We start from the raw sequence: 13156 nt of genomic DNA, 5'->3' as shown, positions 1-13156 counted from the left end.
ATCCATTAGGAAAGGCAGCTTAACACACCCGCACACACAGCCCCAAAGAGGGTTTTAGGATGGGGCATAGGGCCATGAGACAGAGTCTTGCAATGAAGGAAAGCAGGACTTTTCCGGAAGCTGGAGATGAAGGGTATGATACAAGTCTAGCTAAGAACGGTGCCACCTTCTATGTGCCTTTGTTATGTGTTGGCAGATCTCTCTGGGGTTCTGCTTGGCAGTTCCATACTGCATCGGGACTGTAGAAACCTAAACCACACTGCTAGAACGAGTGTCATTGCCCTGGATTTGTAAGCGGTGGGGGAGGTGTTCAGTTCAATGATTTAGACTCTCTCTCTCTCTCACCCTGGGTTCCATGGCTGTGGAGTCTGTGATCATCGAGTGCAAGGTGTGAAAGATGAGCCCATCTTGTACCCTCACAGGCTGCCTAGGCTGATGGAGCACCCAGAGCCTCCACAGCCTCCATCTAGGGGTCAGTGGCTGTTTGGAGTCAGCAGGATGGGCTGCTTGTTCCATCTGATTTCAAGCTCATTTTCAGAACGATGGTGGAAGGAGACACAGGCTGAGGCCTGCTAGGTTTTCTCCTCCCAAGAGATCCTTGAACCATTGGGTTTGGGCCCCTTATAAACTGAGAGAATGTAGGTAGAGGTTCCCAGGAGGCTGATCCTGTCCTGGTGAGACACTTTTCTGCCTCTGGCCGGCCTCCTGAGCCACAGCCTCTGTGGGGAGCCTGTGCTGAATTCCTGTGGATGCCCTCTAACAGGGAGCAGTCATGGATGAAGGGCTTGGGCTGTTTGTTGTCTGAGCTCTGGTGGCTTGTGCTTCTGGAATTGGCTGCTCTTTGGGAACTAGGTGAATTTGGGTCAGCTCTGGTCTTTAGCTTCATCCCTTAATCCCTCCCCATTCTCTGCCCCTGAGCCTCTCCTCTTTTCACTTCTAGCTGGTTACTCCAAGACTCCAACATGGAGCTGAGAACAACCTACATGGGCTTCGTTAAAGCCGTGGACCTTTATTTTAATCATCTGATACCCAAGGTGGTTCCCCTGCAGGTAAAACCAACCCCTCCTCCATCCCCTTGGCCACCCTTCATTCCCAGGCCTATATCCAGGTCAGTTCTAGTAATATCCCAGGCCCCAGTTAGGCTCCACTTCTTCCTCTTTGGGGCAATAGGTTTCTGACCTGTCCTGCTCCTCCTTCTGATTCCCGGCAGTCTTCACACACCCTCGTGGAAGGCCCTCGTCCTTTTGCCTGGGTGGGGTTTGAGCCAAGGCTTCGGAGAGTCTGCATCCCATGATGAGATGCTGAGGTCAGGGCCCGTGCGTTTATGGACTTTATGATCAATAATTGCCTTCATGATCTACAGAAAACCTTTATTTGGCTTCTAATTGCACACCACTAAGTCCTATATAGAAAAAGCAGAGGGTGTCACACACGATTGCGCGCAAACACACACACACACACACACACACACACACACGTTTCCCATCTTTTTGTTGTGACATCGTTACTCACCCTACGACCTTCCACCATAAGGCTCGAATGGTGTCTGTTCTGTTTAAATCCAAGTGAACTAGAATGAGCTTTCTTTTGAGAATGTCCCAGCATCTCTTGGTAATTTAAGGTGTTCCCCAACCAAGGGCTAGGAGGCTTCCCCTCTAAGTTTCACAGTAGTGGCAGTGGTGATCAGGAACCCGAGGTGCAGACAGTGCTGAAGAGCCCTGTCCTCGGGGCTATCTCGCTGGGTCCTGAGTGAGCGCGACAGTGGGAGCACAGATGAGAGAAATGGCACCCATTTCTGTAGTTTGGTTTCACTCCCAGCCACCGTGGGGAGGACGGGTTCTCATCTCACGGTCTCTGAGGCATGACTGATGGATGGCTGGCATCTGGCTGCACCTCGATTGCTGGGATCACAGACCAGGAGGTTGCCGGGCCCAGACAGAGCCGGATGAGGGGGGATTTGAGGGCAGGCTTAGTGGTACTCGCCGAGATATGGGAATGGACCTGCAGGGGCCTCAGCCCTGACTCACATCTCCTCTCTCAGTACACACAGGGAGGGCCCATCATCGCTGTGCAGGTGGAGAATGAATATGGCTCCTATGACAAGGACCCAAACTACATGCCCTACATCAAGACGGTAAGAGCTGTGGCGTCCCACCTTCTGTCCCCTCAGCCTCCACATTCACTGAGGTTTCTGCTGCTTCTCAGACATGGTCAGCCCCTCAGGCTCATCTGAAGAGAATGGGCTCAGACTTTAGTCTCAGGCTGACCCTGACCTTGGGCCCTTGTCCCACTCGTATCCAAACTGGAATAGAAAGTCCAGGAACTGTCTGCCCCTTCGTAGTAGTTATAGCGATGGGAGGGGAGAGATAGAAGAGAGATTGAAAAGGCTGCCCCAGCCCGTCCTTGCACACAGTTAGTGCCCCTGTGCGTGGGTCATTCTGTGGTCAAGTTTAGATAAGACTTCCGGGGACCCGGCCTTAACAGGTCCAGCTGGTGCCTGGCCTTCCTCAGTTCCAGACAGAGCTCTTTACACTCTGCGGGGAGCAGGATAGTGCTGAGGGATAACTAGAGCAGTTTTGGGGGTGCTGAGGTCTGAGGGAGAACACTTCGCTCGTCCCCGACAGGAGTAGGAAGGGGCCTTTGGGCTGGTCTTTAAAGGAGGTTTAGAGCTTTAGGAGGTGAGAGGGGGATGGAGGAGAGGCTGCAGCCTCCCATTTCAGGGGAAAAAGCCAGGAATTTGAGGGCTCAAGTCTCCTGATCTCCTGGGTGACCTGGAGTAAGCCATTGTCTTGGCCTCAGTTTCCTCATGTGTAAAATGAGGATTGGATTAGCTGACCCAGGGTTCCTTCGGCTCTAAATCTATGAACCTGTGATATTTTAGGACTAGGAGAGGATGTGATCAAAGGCACAGGAGTGGGAAAAGCCCTAGGCTTGTCCTGGGGACAGAGAGGAATCCCGTTTTACTGTAGCCTGGGACATGTGGTGGGGGGAGTAGGCGGAGATGGGGCTGGAAAGAGAGTTGGGGGCCACCTTGTAGAGAGGACTTGGTCAATGAAAGCAATTGGAATTTCACTCAGGAGGCAGAAGATTTCTTTTTCAATAGAGGAGGGACCTGAGCGGGTGTTTGAGATGCTTATACTCTAGCCAGGGAGTGGGACAGGCCCAAAGCCAACATTGAGAAGGCTCCCCAGCAGCCTACAGACAAGGGGAAGATCCTTTCCTGAGTCAAACTGAACAAAGACTGAGTAAACAGGATTGAGTTGGATTAACTGGGGGCAGGCTGGAGGGAAGACTCCCTTCCCCCAGCACTGACTGTGCAGGACGAGCAGGGCCTCACTTTGAAGGCCTCAGACGCCCTGCTGGGCAGATCTTGGGGTCTGACCCAGAGAAGCATCCCTATTTAATTCCCCGTCTTGAGATGGGCAGGCTGGTCCCCACCTAGACACTTCTTTGCAGGCAGGCAAAAGCTTGGGAGCCCACAGCCCCCATTTTAGCTCATTCCTCCTTCCATCCCTCTGTCCTCTCCCTGTAGGGACTGTGTAGCCAAGGGGCCAATTTGGGGAGGGAGGCCACTTTTCTGATGGCTAAGCCAAGTGCAGAGAGGTTCTCTCCAGCCCCTGGCCCCCTCCCTCTCCCCTTCTCCGGGTTCCTTGTTTGTGGATGTGGAATGGGTGCCCGTGAGGCGGCAGGCAGCACGACGGCAGAGGGTCCAGTGACCGTCCCCAGCCTCTCCCACGGCTTTCTCTCGGAGCTGGCCTCTGGGGCCTTGTGATTGCAGGGAGTTGTTTATCTCGTTTCTCTGCTGTAGGGAAGGAGAGGCCTCTCCTGGGGCTGCTTCAGACACCTCCCCTGCTTACCCTCAGTTCCCCTGGCTCTGGGGAGATGGGGAGGGGCGTGGAGGAGAAGAGGTAACAGCCACAGGAAACCTTCCCTGAAGCCGCTCTCTGAGCCTGAGGTTTATACATTCAGAGGTGACAGGTTTCTCCCGCGCTTCCCTGCAGCAGAGGCGCTGATCCTTGCTAACTGTGGCCCGCTGCATTCTTAGCCAAGGCGCAGCAAGGCCTGAGGGTGTAGGTACAGCGTCTGGGGAGTCTTCATCCTCGTTAGGCCAGTCCTTGGCCCTATGGGGCTGGGAGGGGGCTGGTCACCCAGGTGCACAGAGCCGGGAAGAAAGTCGGAGTGCGTGCAAGCATATGCAGATCTGTGACAGACTCCCCTGGCGAGTGGATGGCCATGCATGGTCACCATTGTGTCTGGACAGAGGAATTATTGATCTAAGCCAAATGGGCAAAGACCTGCAGTTGGCCAGGGAGCTCAGGCCCCCTTTACAGCCGAGGCCCAGGGTGGTAAAGTGACTCAGCCCCGATCACACATCGGGGAAAGGTCAGAGGCAGTTTGAACCTGGGTCCTCTGTAGCTTCAGGTAAGATTGTAGAGGAATCAGTCCAGGATCAGGACATCTCTGGTTTGTCCTAAACGGCAAACGTCCTTCACTCATTTGTCAAGCTGTAGCCTTAGTGAGCCGTGCGTCCCTTGTGCATGGCGGATTCCTCATCCGAGTTGGGGACTGAGTGAGGGCATCTTTGCCCATCTTTCTCTCAGTGACAGAGCTGCGTCTTCATTTCTGGGTGAATCTAATTCTTTGTTTTTTTTCTCTCTCATTAAAACGTGTTGTCATTTCCCTCTCTGTGGCTGCCCTTGCCTCAGAGTTAAGCCACTCAGAAAGGCCACCTATGGCCACTAGCGAACAAGGGGGTCTCCTCTCCTAGACCAGCTCCCAATGCTTCGGCCTTTCATTGGCTAAGCTCCAGATAAACTTGAAGCCAGGACCAGGTGGCTGCTTCCTCTTGGCCTAGTGGAAAGAGTCCTGGAGCCAGAGGACCTGGCTCTGATACTTACTAGCAGTTTATGGGGAACTACTGTAACTTCCTTCAGCCTCGGTTTCCTCTTTGTTAAAATAAGAACCATAATACTTGTGTTACCTATCTCACCGAGTTGTGGTGAGGAAAGTGTCTTGTAGACCTTGAAGTAAGGCCTACAGTCACGAAGTAATTTTTCCAGATGTTTGGCTTTTCGTGGTGTCTTAGAGCCGAAAGATTTCTTCCAACTTTAAAATTCTGTTTCTTAAAATATCGCTTCATTGAACAGGTGAGCAAATTGACATCCGGAGAAACTGGTCATGTGGCTAAGGAGTGATGGAGCTTGAATGTAGACCTTTGAACTCGGGTCCTCCCACCAGAGCAGTCCTAATGCCAGCGAGGAGACCATGTGGGAGGTGGGCTGGCTTGGTTAATATAGGTTAAGAGAGGAGTTCCTCGAGCCATGTGAGAGGCAGAGGTGGATTTTAAATAAGAATCAGTGCATCCATGCAGAAAATCTGTGATGTGAGGATCCATTAGTATGAACTGACTCATTGTTTGGAACTTGGAGTCCTGGAGATGAAGGTTGTTGCTGCCCTCTCCTTGCCCTAATGTGACCCCAAAGCTGATCTTTTTTTTTTTTTAATTTTAATTTTTCTAAAACCCTAACCTTCTGCCTAATCAGTACTGTGTACCGGTTCCGAGGCAGAAGAGAGGTAAGGGCTAGGCAATGGGGGTTAAATGACTCATCCAGGGTCACACATAGCTAGGTCACACTGAGGCCAGATTTGAGCCTGGAACCTCCCATCTCTAGGCCTGACTCAATCCTCCAAGCCACTTAACTGTCCCTGTCCCTCCGAGGCTGCATCTTCTTAGTCTAATTGAGACCATCCCTGTTAATTTTTTTTTGGTAATATTTAATATGCATTGTTTCAGTAGGTAGGACCTGATGAAAGTGGATAGGGGTGTTAGTGATTAGATGCTTGGCACTGTTTTTTTTTTTTTAACTACTTCTTATTTGTATCTTTACTTTTCTCCCCAAACATTCCCCCAGGAACCATAATCTGCCTTTTTCTAATGGGGGAATTTTTTTTTAAGATTTTAATATTCAAATATTTAATTTTTTTAGAAAAATTTTCCATGGTTACATGATTCATGTTTTTACTTTCCCCTTCACCCTCCCCCCCCATATCCAATGCACATTTCCACTGGTTTTAACATGTGTCATCGATCAAGACTTATTTACATATTACTGATAGTTGCATTGGTGTGGTCTACGTCCCCAGTTAGGTCCACATCAACCTCTAATGGGTTAATTTCTTGATGAAAACATCTATTGACATTTGTACTTCTTTGAACCCTTTCCCTGTGGAGGGCCCTGATTGAGAAAGTCCCTGGGAACCATTTTTCCTGAGGCTCCCACAACCACAGATTTAGCGTCCTCCCCTCAAATACAAGCAGCACGTCTCTTGGGGGATCTCCTCTTTTATGTATGATCTTTGGGGGACCATTTCCCATCAGGTCTACCATCTCCCATAACTTCATCTGGGCCTCTGCTTAGTAGAGCCTTCCAGAGGAAAATTTCAGCTTGGAGAATGTCAGGCAACAGCCATGATTTGGAGGAGCTGCCCTCTGTGGGCGACCGAAGAGGCTTATGTGTGTAGGATTGTTTGATTTTGCTAGGAATGCATCTTGGCAGGATAGTCTCATCTCCTTGAAGACAGCGGAGTGTATTTTTCAAGTGTATGGAATCAAACTATGCATTGATCACTTTGGGGAAATTTTGGCTCAAAGATAAATATGCAAATCAGTGCTCATTAAAATGGGACATTACCTCAGATAATTATTTTGCATGGGAAACTGCTTTAATCAGGCCTAATAATCATTCTCACACAATCTTAACAGCTGTTTTGTTTTGTTTTTGATCCAGACCTGTGATTTCACTGGTGTAGGGAACTTCCCGATAAGGAAACCCCCTCCCACCAGAGTGTTAGAGAGTGACCTGAGACTGTGAGGCATTAAGTGACTTACCCAGGGTCACACGGCCAAGACGTGTCTGAGGTGGGTCTCAAACCCAAGCTTTTATGAAGCCATCCTGGAAATCTAGAGCAAGATCCTTTCACATTAGGTGGGCCTTAGCAGACATGTGTGGGAGATGATTTGTAATTGTAGAAGAGGCTGAGAGCCCACAAGGCTGAGATCACCGATCGATCTCCTCAAGTTCTCTAGTTTGGTCTTCCAGACTACAGGAAGCGTTGGCATTATTGGTGTTAGCCCAGCGAGACTCGGTGTGGCTGCCTGCGTCAGTGGGGGAGGCAGGAGGCTGATGTATAGAATCTTAGGGCTGGAAGGAAGCTCACAGACCACCTGGTCCAACTTAAAACTGAGCAGGCCCTTCAAGACCTCTCTGAAAAGTGGCTGTCCAGCTTCTGCTCCAATACTTCCAAGTCAAGGCAACTAACAGTTATTAAGTACTTACAAGTCTAATTTTTAGGAAACTTTGTTTTACTTTGTTTTTTCTTACCATGAGACAAACTCTGCCTCCTTTCAGCACTGGCCTTTTTTCTGCTCTCCCAGGTCAAGCAAAATAACAATTTCTTTTCCACTGGACAATGTGCTTAATGTGCTTAAAAAAAAAATAACAAAAAAACCCAAACACCCTTACTTTCTGTCTTAGTAACAATTTTAGGACAGAAGGACAAGGGCTAGGCAAATGGGGCTAAGTGACTTGCTTAGGATCACACCACTAGTAAGTGTCCTAGGCCAGATTTGAACCCAAGTCCTCCCAATTCCAGGTTTACTGTCCACTGTGCTATGTAGCTGCCCCCACACAGTAGGTGCTTAATAAATGTTGATTGATTCATCATCCCACAGAATGATTTTGAGTGCCTGAACCATCCTGGACCTCCTACTGCAGGAGGCTTCTCCAGCTTATCAGTATTCATCCTGGTTTTCCCCTGCACAGAGCCTGCCAATGTGGGCATAGAGGAGGGGCGGCGTTCTCGCTCCGTCTAAGCTTTGGAGGATTTATGTGTCAGGAGTGAGAGTGACGGTCCTGATGGGCTTGGTGTGCAGCTGGAAGGCGTCGCTGGGATCGTTCTCTCTGTTCATGGGGCTTGTGTTCAGGGCCTCAGACAAGACGACTGGCCTCTTGGCGCCCGTGGCTTGGGGGTGTAAGGGGATTTGCTTGGCTATTTCTTTCTTGACCCTCGCCAGATTCTTTTCTACGTATACAAGGAGTTAGCTGCATAAAAGATTTTCCAGTGTATTCTAAGGGCCAGGAGGACCTAGATGGAAAAATAAAGATTTTTATCCGTTAGGGCAGTGATGGGCAAACTTTTTAAAGAGGGGATCAAAGGAAAGGAAATGCTCATCTGTCAGTCTGTTTCTAAGGCAACTATTTCAAAGTTTCATTGTATTGTATCCTACTCATTGTAATCGTCAGATTAGGAATAATGTCAGGCCAGATAGAACATTTCAGGGGGCTACATCTGGCCCGCAGGCCATACTTTGCCCATCACTGCTTTAGATGATACTCAGTAGACTATGTTCTGCCAAACTGATCTGTAACATACAGGTTGACCTTATATAGTTTGGTTTTTTTTGGTGTAGTTTGTTTTAATTCTGGGCAGAATGCTCTCCTACCATTGCCATCTTATCTCCATTGCATTTTTTTAAACCTCTGTCAGTCAGACCTGTGGTCAAAGGTGATGGGAATTGTGGGGGTGGACATTGCCTTTCCCAAGGGAGGGAACCAGTGGGCTTTTAGAAAAAATGTTTTATCGCCTTCCTAAGATCACTTCCTGAATCCTGCTTTCTGATTCTGACCACTCCTAGGGATCAGGATACAAACCAATCCTCTCTCTGCCCCTACCCCAATCCTGGCCTCAATGAGTCCTTCATGAGTGCCCCTAATTAAGAATGTGCTAACAAAATGCTCTTCTCTTTCTAAGTAAGTGGGTAGACTGGACTGAGGCTCATCTCTCCCTGGTGCTGGCAAAGGGAAACGCGTCAGCCAAAGTATACAGCATTTAGCATGTTTGCAAATATATTGGACTGCCAGGAGTGGCCACACATATGTGTAATCCTTGCCACTGAAGAGGCTGAGGCTGGTGGATCCCTTGAGCGTGGGAGCTCTGAGCTGAAGCAGGGCTGAAGGCGATCAGGTGTCCACACTGAGTCCAGAGCTAGGATGGTGAGCCCCTCGGGCAAGGGGGATGTCTGGCCTAAGTCAGAAATGGGGTAGGTTGAAGCTTCCATGCTGTCACAAGTGAGATGAGCAGCTTGAGTGAGACCCAGGCTCAGAAAAAGAAAAAGAAGTACTGACCTGCTCCGGGGAGCTCTCCAGAGACATATTTACAAGCTTCTTTGGGGCTCAGAAGAAGGCTGTTTCCCATGAATTGGGCAACCAGGCTGCTGGAGGTTTGGACTTGGGGTGCCTTTGCTCCTAGCTCCAGAATAACCCCAGAGGGACATGTTCAGGTGAGACCAAAGGCAGGCAATCAGAATCCTCACCTCGGGGTGACTGATGGATGCTAAGAACGCCAAGCTGGCCAAGGGAAGCCGGCCACTCTGACCCAGATTGGGAGTGAGGCCAGGTCTTTACCGCAGCACCCCCAGCTGTGATTCCTACAAAAACAATTTGGGCCCTTAATTACCCCCTTGGCACCGCTGAGTGAGGCTAATGCCGAGGTAGCAATTTCTCCCACTTTCTGTGTTGTGGGAATATGGATGCTTAATATTATCCCCTTTGCCTCTCCTCTTTATCCTGCCCATCGTGCTCACAGTTTTGTTTGTGATTCTCGCTGCTTTTTCTAATGGAGGGAAACCCAGAGGGAAGGAGGGAGGAGGGGAAGTGGGTGGTTTATCCTGCTTTGTTTCTCTTCAGGCCCTGCTGAAAAGAGGGATTGTGGAGCTGCTTATGACTTCAGACAACAAGGACGGCCTGAGTGGAGGCTACGTGGAAGGAGGTACAGGCACGGTGGGACTGTGAGGGAGAAAAAGGGGCAAGCGGTCACTTGGGTCCAGAAGAACTCTACTTGTCTGAGGAGAGCCCTTGTTTTCTGGGACGTGCTCCTCCTCCCTAGGCTCGTGATTTCCATCTTCCAGAGGGCTCCAGGTTCCCCTGAGTCTAGGGATCATGTGCACATCTGCTTCTTTGTCCTGGCTGCCTCACTTCATTGAGGCAGACCAACAGGATCCTACAGGCCGCAGGCCACATTTTCCCATCCTTCCCCATTTCCCATTGACTCACAGCTAGTTCTCCTTTTGGGCCCACAGCAGAGTTGGGAACTATCAGAATTATTGAAAAGCTGTTGATCCCGTGGGTGCCAGCTACATGAAGGGCATGTGGTGGGCAGGAGCCGGGCAACTTGAAAGGATTACAGGGGGGAAGCTAAGTAGCACAGGCGTGGTGTTGGGAGGAGTTGGACTTCAAGTCTGGCCTCAGACACTTCCTAGCTCTGTGACCCTGGGCAAGTCACTTATTCCCAGTTGTTCCTGTCATAGAATTTGATGCTAAGGCAGAAGGGAAGGGCTTAAAAAAAGGATGAGTTATCATGGAAATGACTCAGCATGGGAAGGGAAGCACTCCATTACCTTCAGGGATTGACTTCTGGACCTTTTCCTTTGGCCCAAGAGGAGAAAACTTTCTTCTGCAGGCCCCAGGTTTCCGAGGCTTTCCCAAGGCAGCAGTAGCTTCCTGCTTCCTCCGCCAGGTGTCACTGTCTCCCCATCATTGCTTCCATCTCTGGGCTCTGGAAAAATGGAGCTGGTGGCCCAGCCTTGCCCAAAGGCCATGCAGCCTAGTGCTGTTCTGTCAGGATTCAGAATGAAGATTCCCTCTGGTCTTTGCCCTCTAGGAGCCTGACTCTGAGGAGTCCAGATGAGCAAGTACATAACAGAAATAAAATGGTAGCGAGGGAAATGACACGTATGTGGAAAGACAGTGATGGTGGGTTTGGGTCTCTTATCCCTTGGATGTGGCTAATGGTGGGTTCTCGAGCTAAGGCCAGGGATTTTCAGGAAAATGCCACCTTTCTTCCCCTTAAATCTGGCCTTGGATGCCTCAGGGGCTGGAGCCTAGATCTCCTGGCTGAGGCCCCCTGGGCCATTTTGACCTCTTGTCGATATAGATGTTATTCCTTCTCCCATGGCCCCAGTGGTGATACACCATGTTTAGGAATGTGGCACAGTAGATAGAACAATGGACTTGGAGTCAAGTCTTCCTGATTTCAAATCCTGTCTCAAGTATCTGTTTGGCTGTATGACTGTGGGCAAGCCATTTAATCATTCTGTGCCTCAGTTTCTTTGTCCGTAAAAATGGGGATAGCACCTATCTCATAGGGAGGGATATTGTGAGAATCAAGCAAGATAAAATGTAAGCATGCTTTACTAACCTTAAAGCCTATATAGATTCTAGTGATTATTAACATTGTTATTATAGTATTTCTCCTGTTCTTCCACAGTACTGGCTACCATCAATTTAAAGAATGTGGATTCCATGATTTTCAACTATCTCCAGTCATTCCAGGTAAGGATATTGGGTAGAGATGAGTGGGGCCAGAATCTTTCTTGTCTTAGGCATCTTGATTCTCAGTGGTCGTAAGCAGAGCCAAGTTAGGGAGTTTTTCCAGGAAGATGGAAATTCCCTCCACTTCCTCATAGGTAACCTGGATTTCAAAAGGCTTTCTGGGGATAAGATCAGAGACTTGAAAAGGTCCTGGATTCTTTCCCTCCCTGACCCTGGGCCCCCTACAACTTGTTCTTTCAAGTCCCCGATGTCCCACACCCTTCTTTTCACTGTCTGTTCTGGGGAAAGCAGACATAAGAGCCACCTTGTGCTCCTGCAGGGGAAGAATATTCCAAGATTTTAAAGTCTTCGAGAGAAATTGAGCATGAGTTTTCACACTTTTTCAGACCCAGAGAGCCATATTACTAGGCTCCATGTGGGGTTCACTGGGGCCTGAAGGACCAGGATTTAAGAACCTTGAAGAACTCAACTGCAGTAATTGCAGTAGTGGATGGAGTCTCTCTCTCTCTCTCTCTCTCTCTCTCTCTCTCTCTCTCTCTCTCTCTCTCTCTCTGTATATATATATATATATGTATATATATATATATTTTAATCCACGAGGCAAAGAAAATAGAGGTAGCAGAATGAAAGAAATTATTTCAAATTAAAATTTTAATATTTACTTATAATCTAAGGTGCATTTGCACAGATAGGAGAGATAAATTATAAAAAGTAAGCATACCCCACCCCAAATTATAGCATTTGGTACATCTGGTTTTTCTAATGTTGGGTAGTTTGAAGATCTGTTGTGTCTGTTTTTTTTTAACATTTTCCTTCTATCTTAGCATCAATTCTGAGAGAAAAGAGTGGCAAGGGCTAGGCAATTGGGGTTAAGTGACTTGTTCAGGGTCAGAGTTAGGAAGTATCTGAAGCAAGATTTGAACCCAGGTCTTTTGGACTTGAGGCATGGTTTTCTACCCTCTGCTCCCTAGATGCCCTTTGATCCTCTTGTGTCTTGGCAGGTCATGGAGATCATGAGAGTAAAACCATTATTTGGAATCTATTCATTTTGAGCTTGCATTTCCACTCTTCCATCACTCTAGATATGACCTGAGCTGCCTTAGGGTTTGGCAGATTTGAGTTATTGTTCATACAGAGGATGATTGTAGGAGTCCATAGATCTAGAGCTGAGAGGGATCTCAGAGGCCAAATAGTCCAACCTTATTTTACAGATGAGGAAACTGAGGCATGTAAAAGTCACACAGACAGGTGAGAAGTGATATTTAAGCCTAATTCCTCTGACTTCAGATCTAGGGCTGTTTCACTAGACACTGGGTTCATGTTTTTTGCCGAGAGTCACAGGTGGCACAAAGCAGTTAGAAGAGGGGATGATACTGCTAAAAAGTACCCCAAGTGCTCATCATATACTAAGAGTCAGCATGAAAAGCCACAAAGCCTGCCTGACAGCAAGATCCTCGTCCCCTGTCACTTCCCCTTCAGTCTGTTTCTTGTCCTCCTGGAATACTTCATCTCCTTTGGGCCTGCCCTGGATGTTCCTTAGAGTCTCACTTTACCCATGAACAAATGCTAGGGATCGGGCACCCTGCAGTCACGCACCTTGGAACTCATCTCCTGCAGAGGCTGGTTATCTTTGAGAACCCCCTTGGGCCATCGAGCCTCTGTACCATCATCTGTCGCTGCCAGCTCTCTCCCAAGTCCTGAGAAAGTGTATCAACATCAGGAAGACAGCTAATCTGATTTCAGAGAAGCCGGCAGGAAAAGGAAAA

General features: G+C 48.7%; 1 protein-coding gene across 1 annotated transcript in view; it reads left to right on the top strand.

Annotated features, from left to right (window-relative positions):
• LOC123240619 (beta-galactosidase-1-like protein 2) overlaps positions 1-13156 on the top strand; it is a 62242-nt gene that overhangs the window by 26118 nt on the left and 22968 nt on the right. Inside the window, exons 5-8 of the mRNA XM_044668313.1 lie at positions 941-1049; positions 2042-2134; positions 9747-9828; positions 11326-11390. Coding sequence (XP_044524248.1) covers positions 941-1049; positions 2042-2134; positions 9747-9828; positions 11326-11390 — 349 coding nt within the window. The remainder of the gene's footprint in view (positions 1-940; positions 1050-2041; positions 2135-9746; positions 9829-11325; positions 11391-13156) is intronic.

The sequence above is a fragment of the Gracilinanus agilis genome, chromosome 3 (assembly GCF_016433145.1).
Source record: "Gracilinanus agilis isolate LMUSP501 chromosome 3, AgileGrace, whole genome shotgun sequence".
NCBI classification, from domain to species: domain Eukaryota; kingdom Metazoa; phylum Chordata; class Mammalia; order Didelphimorphia; family Didelphidae; genus Gracilinanus; species Gracilinanus agilis.
The sequence above is the reverse complement of the archived record's forward strand: the minus strand, read 5'-3'. Positions and strand labels throughout refer to the sequence as shown.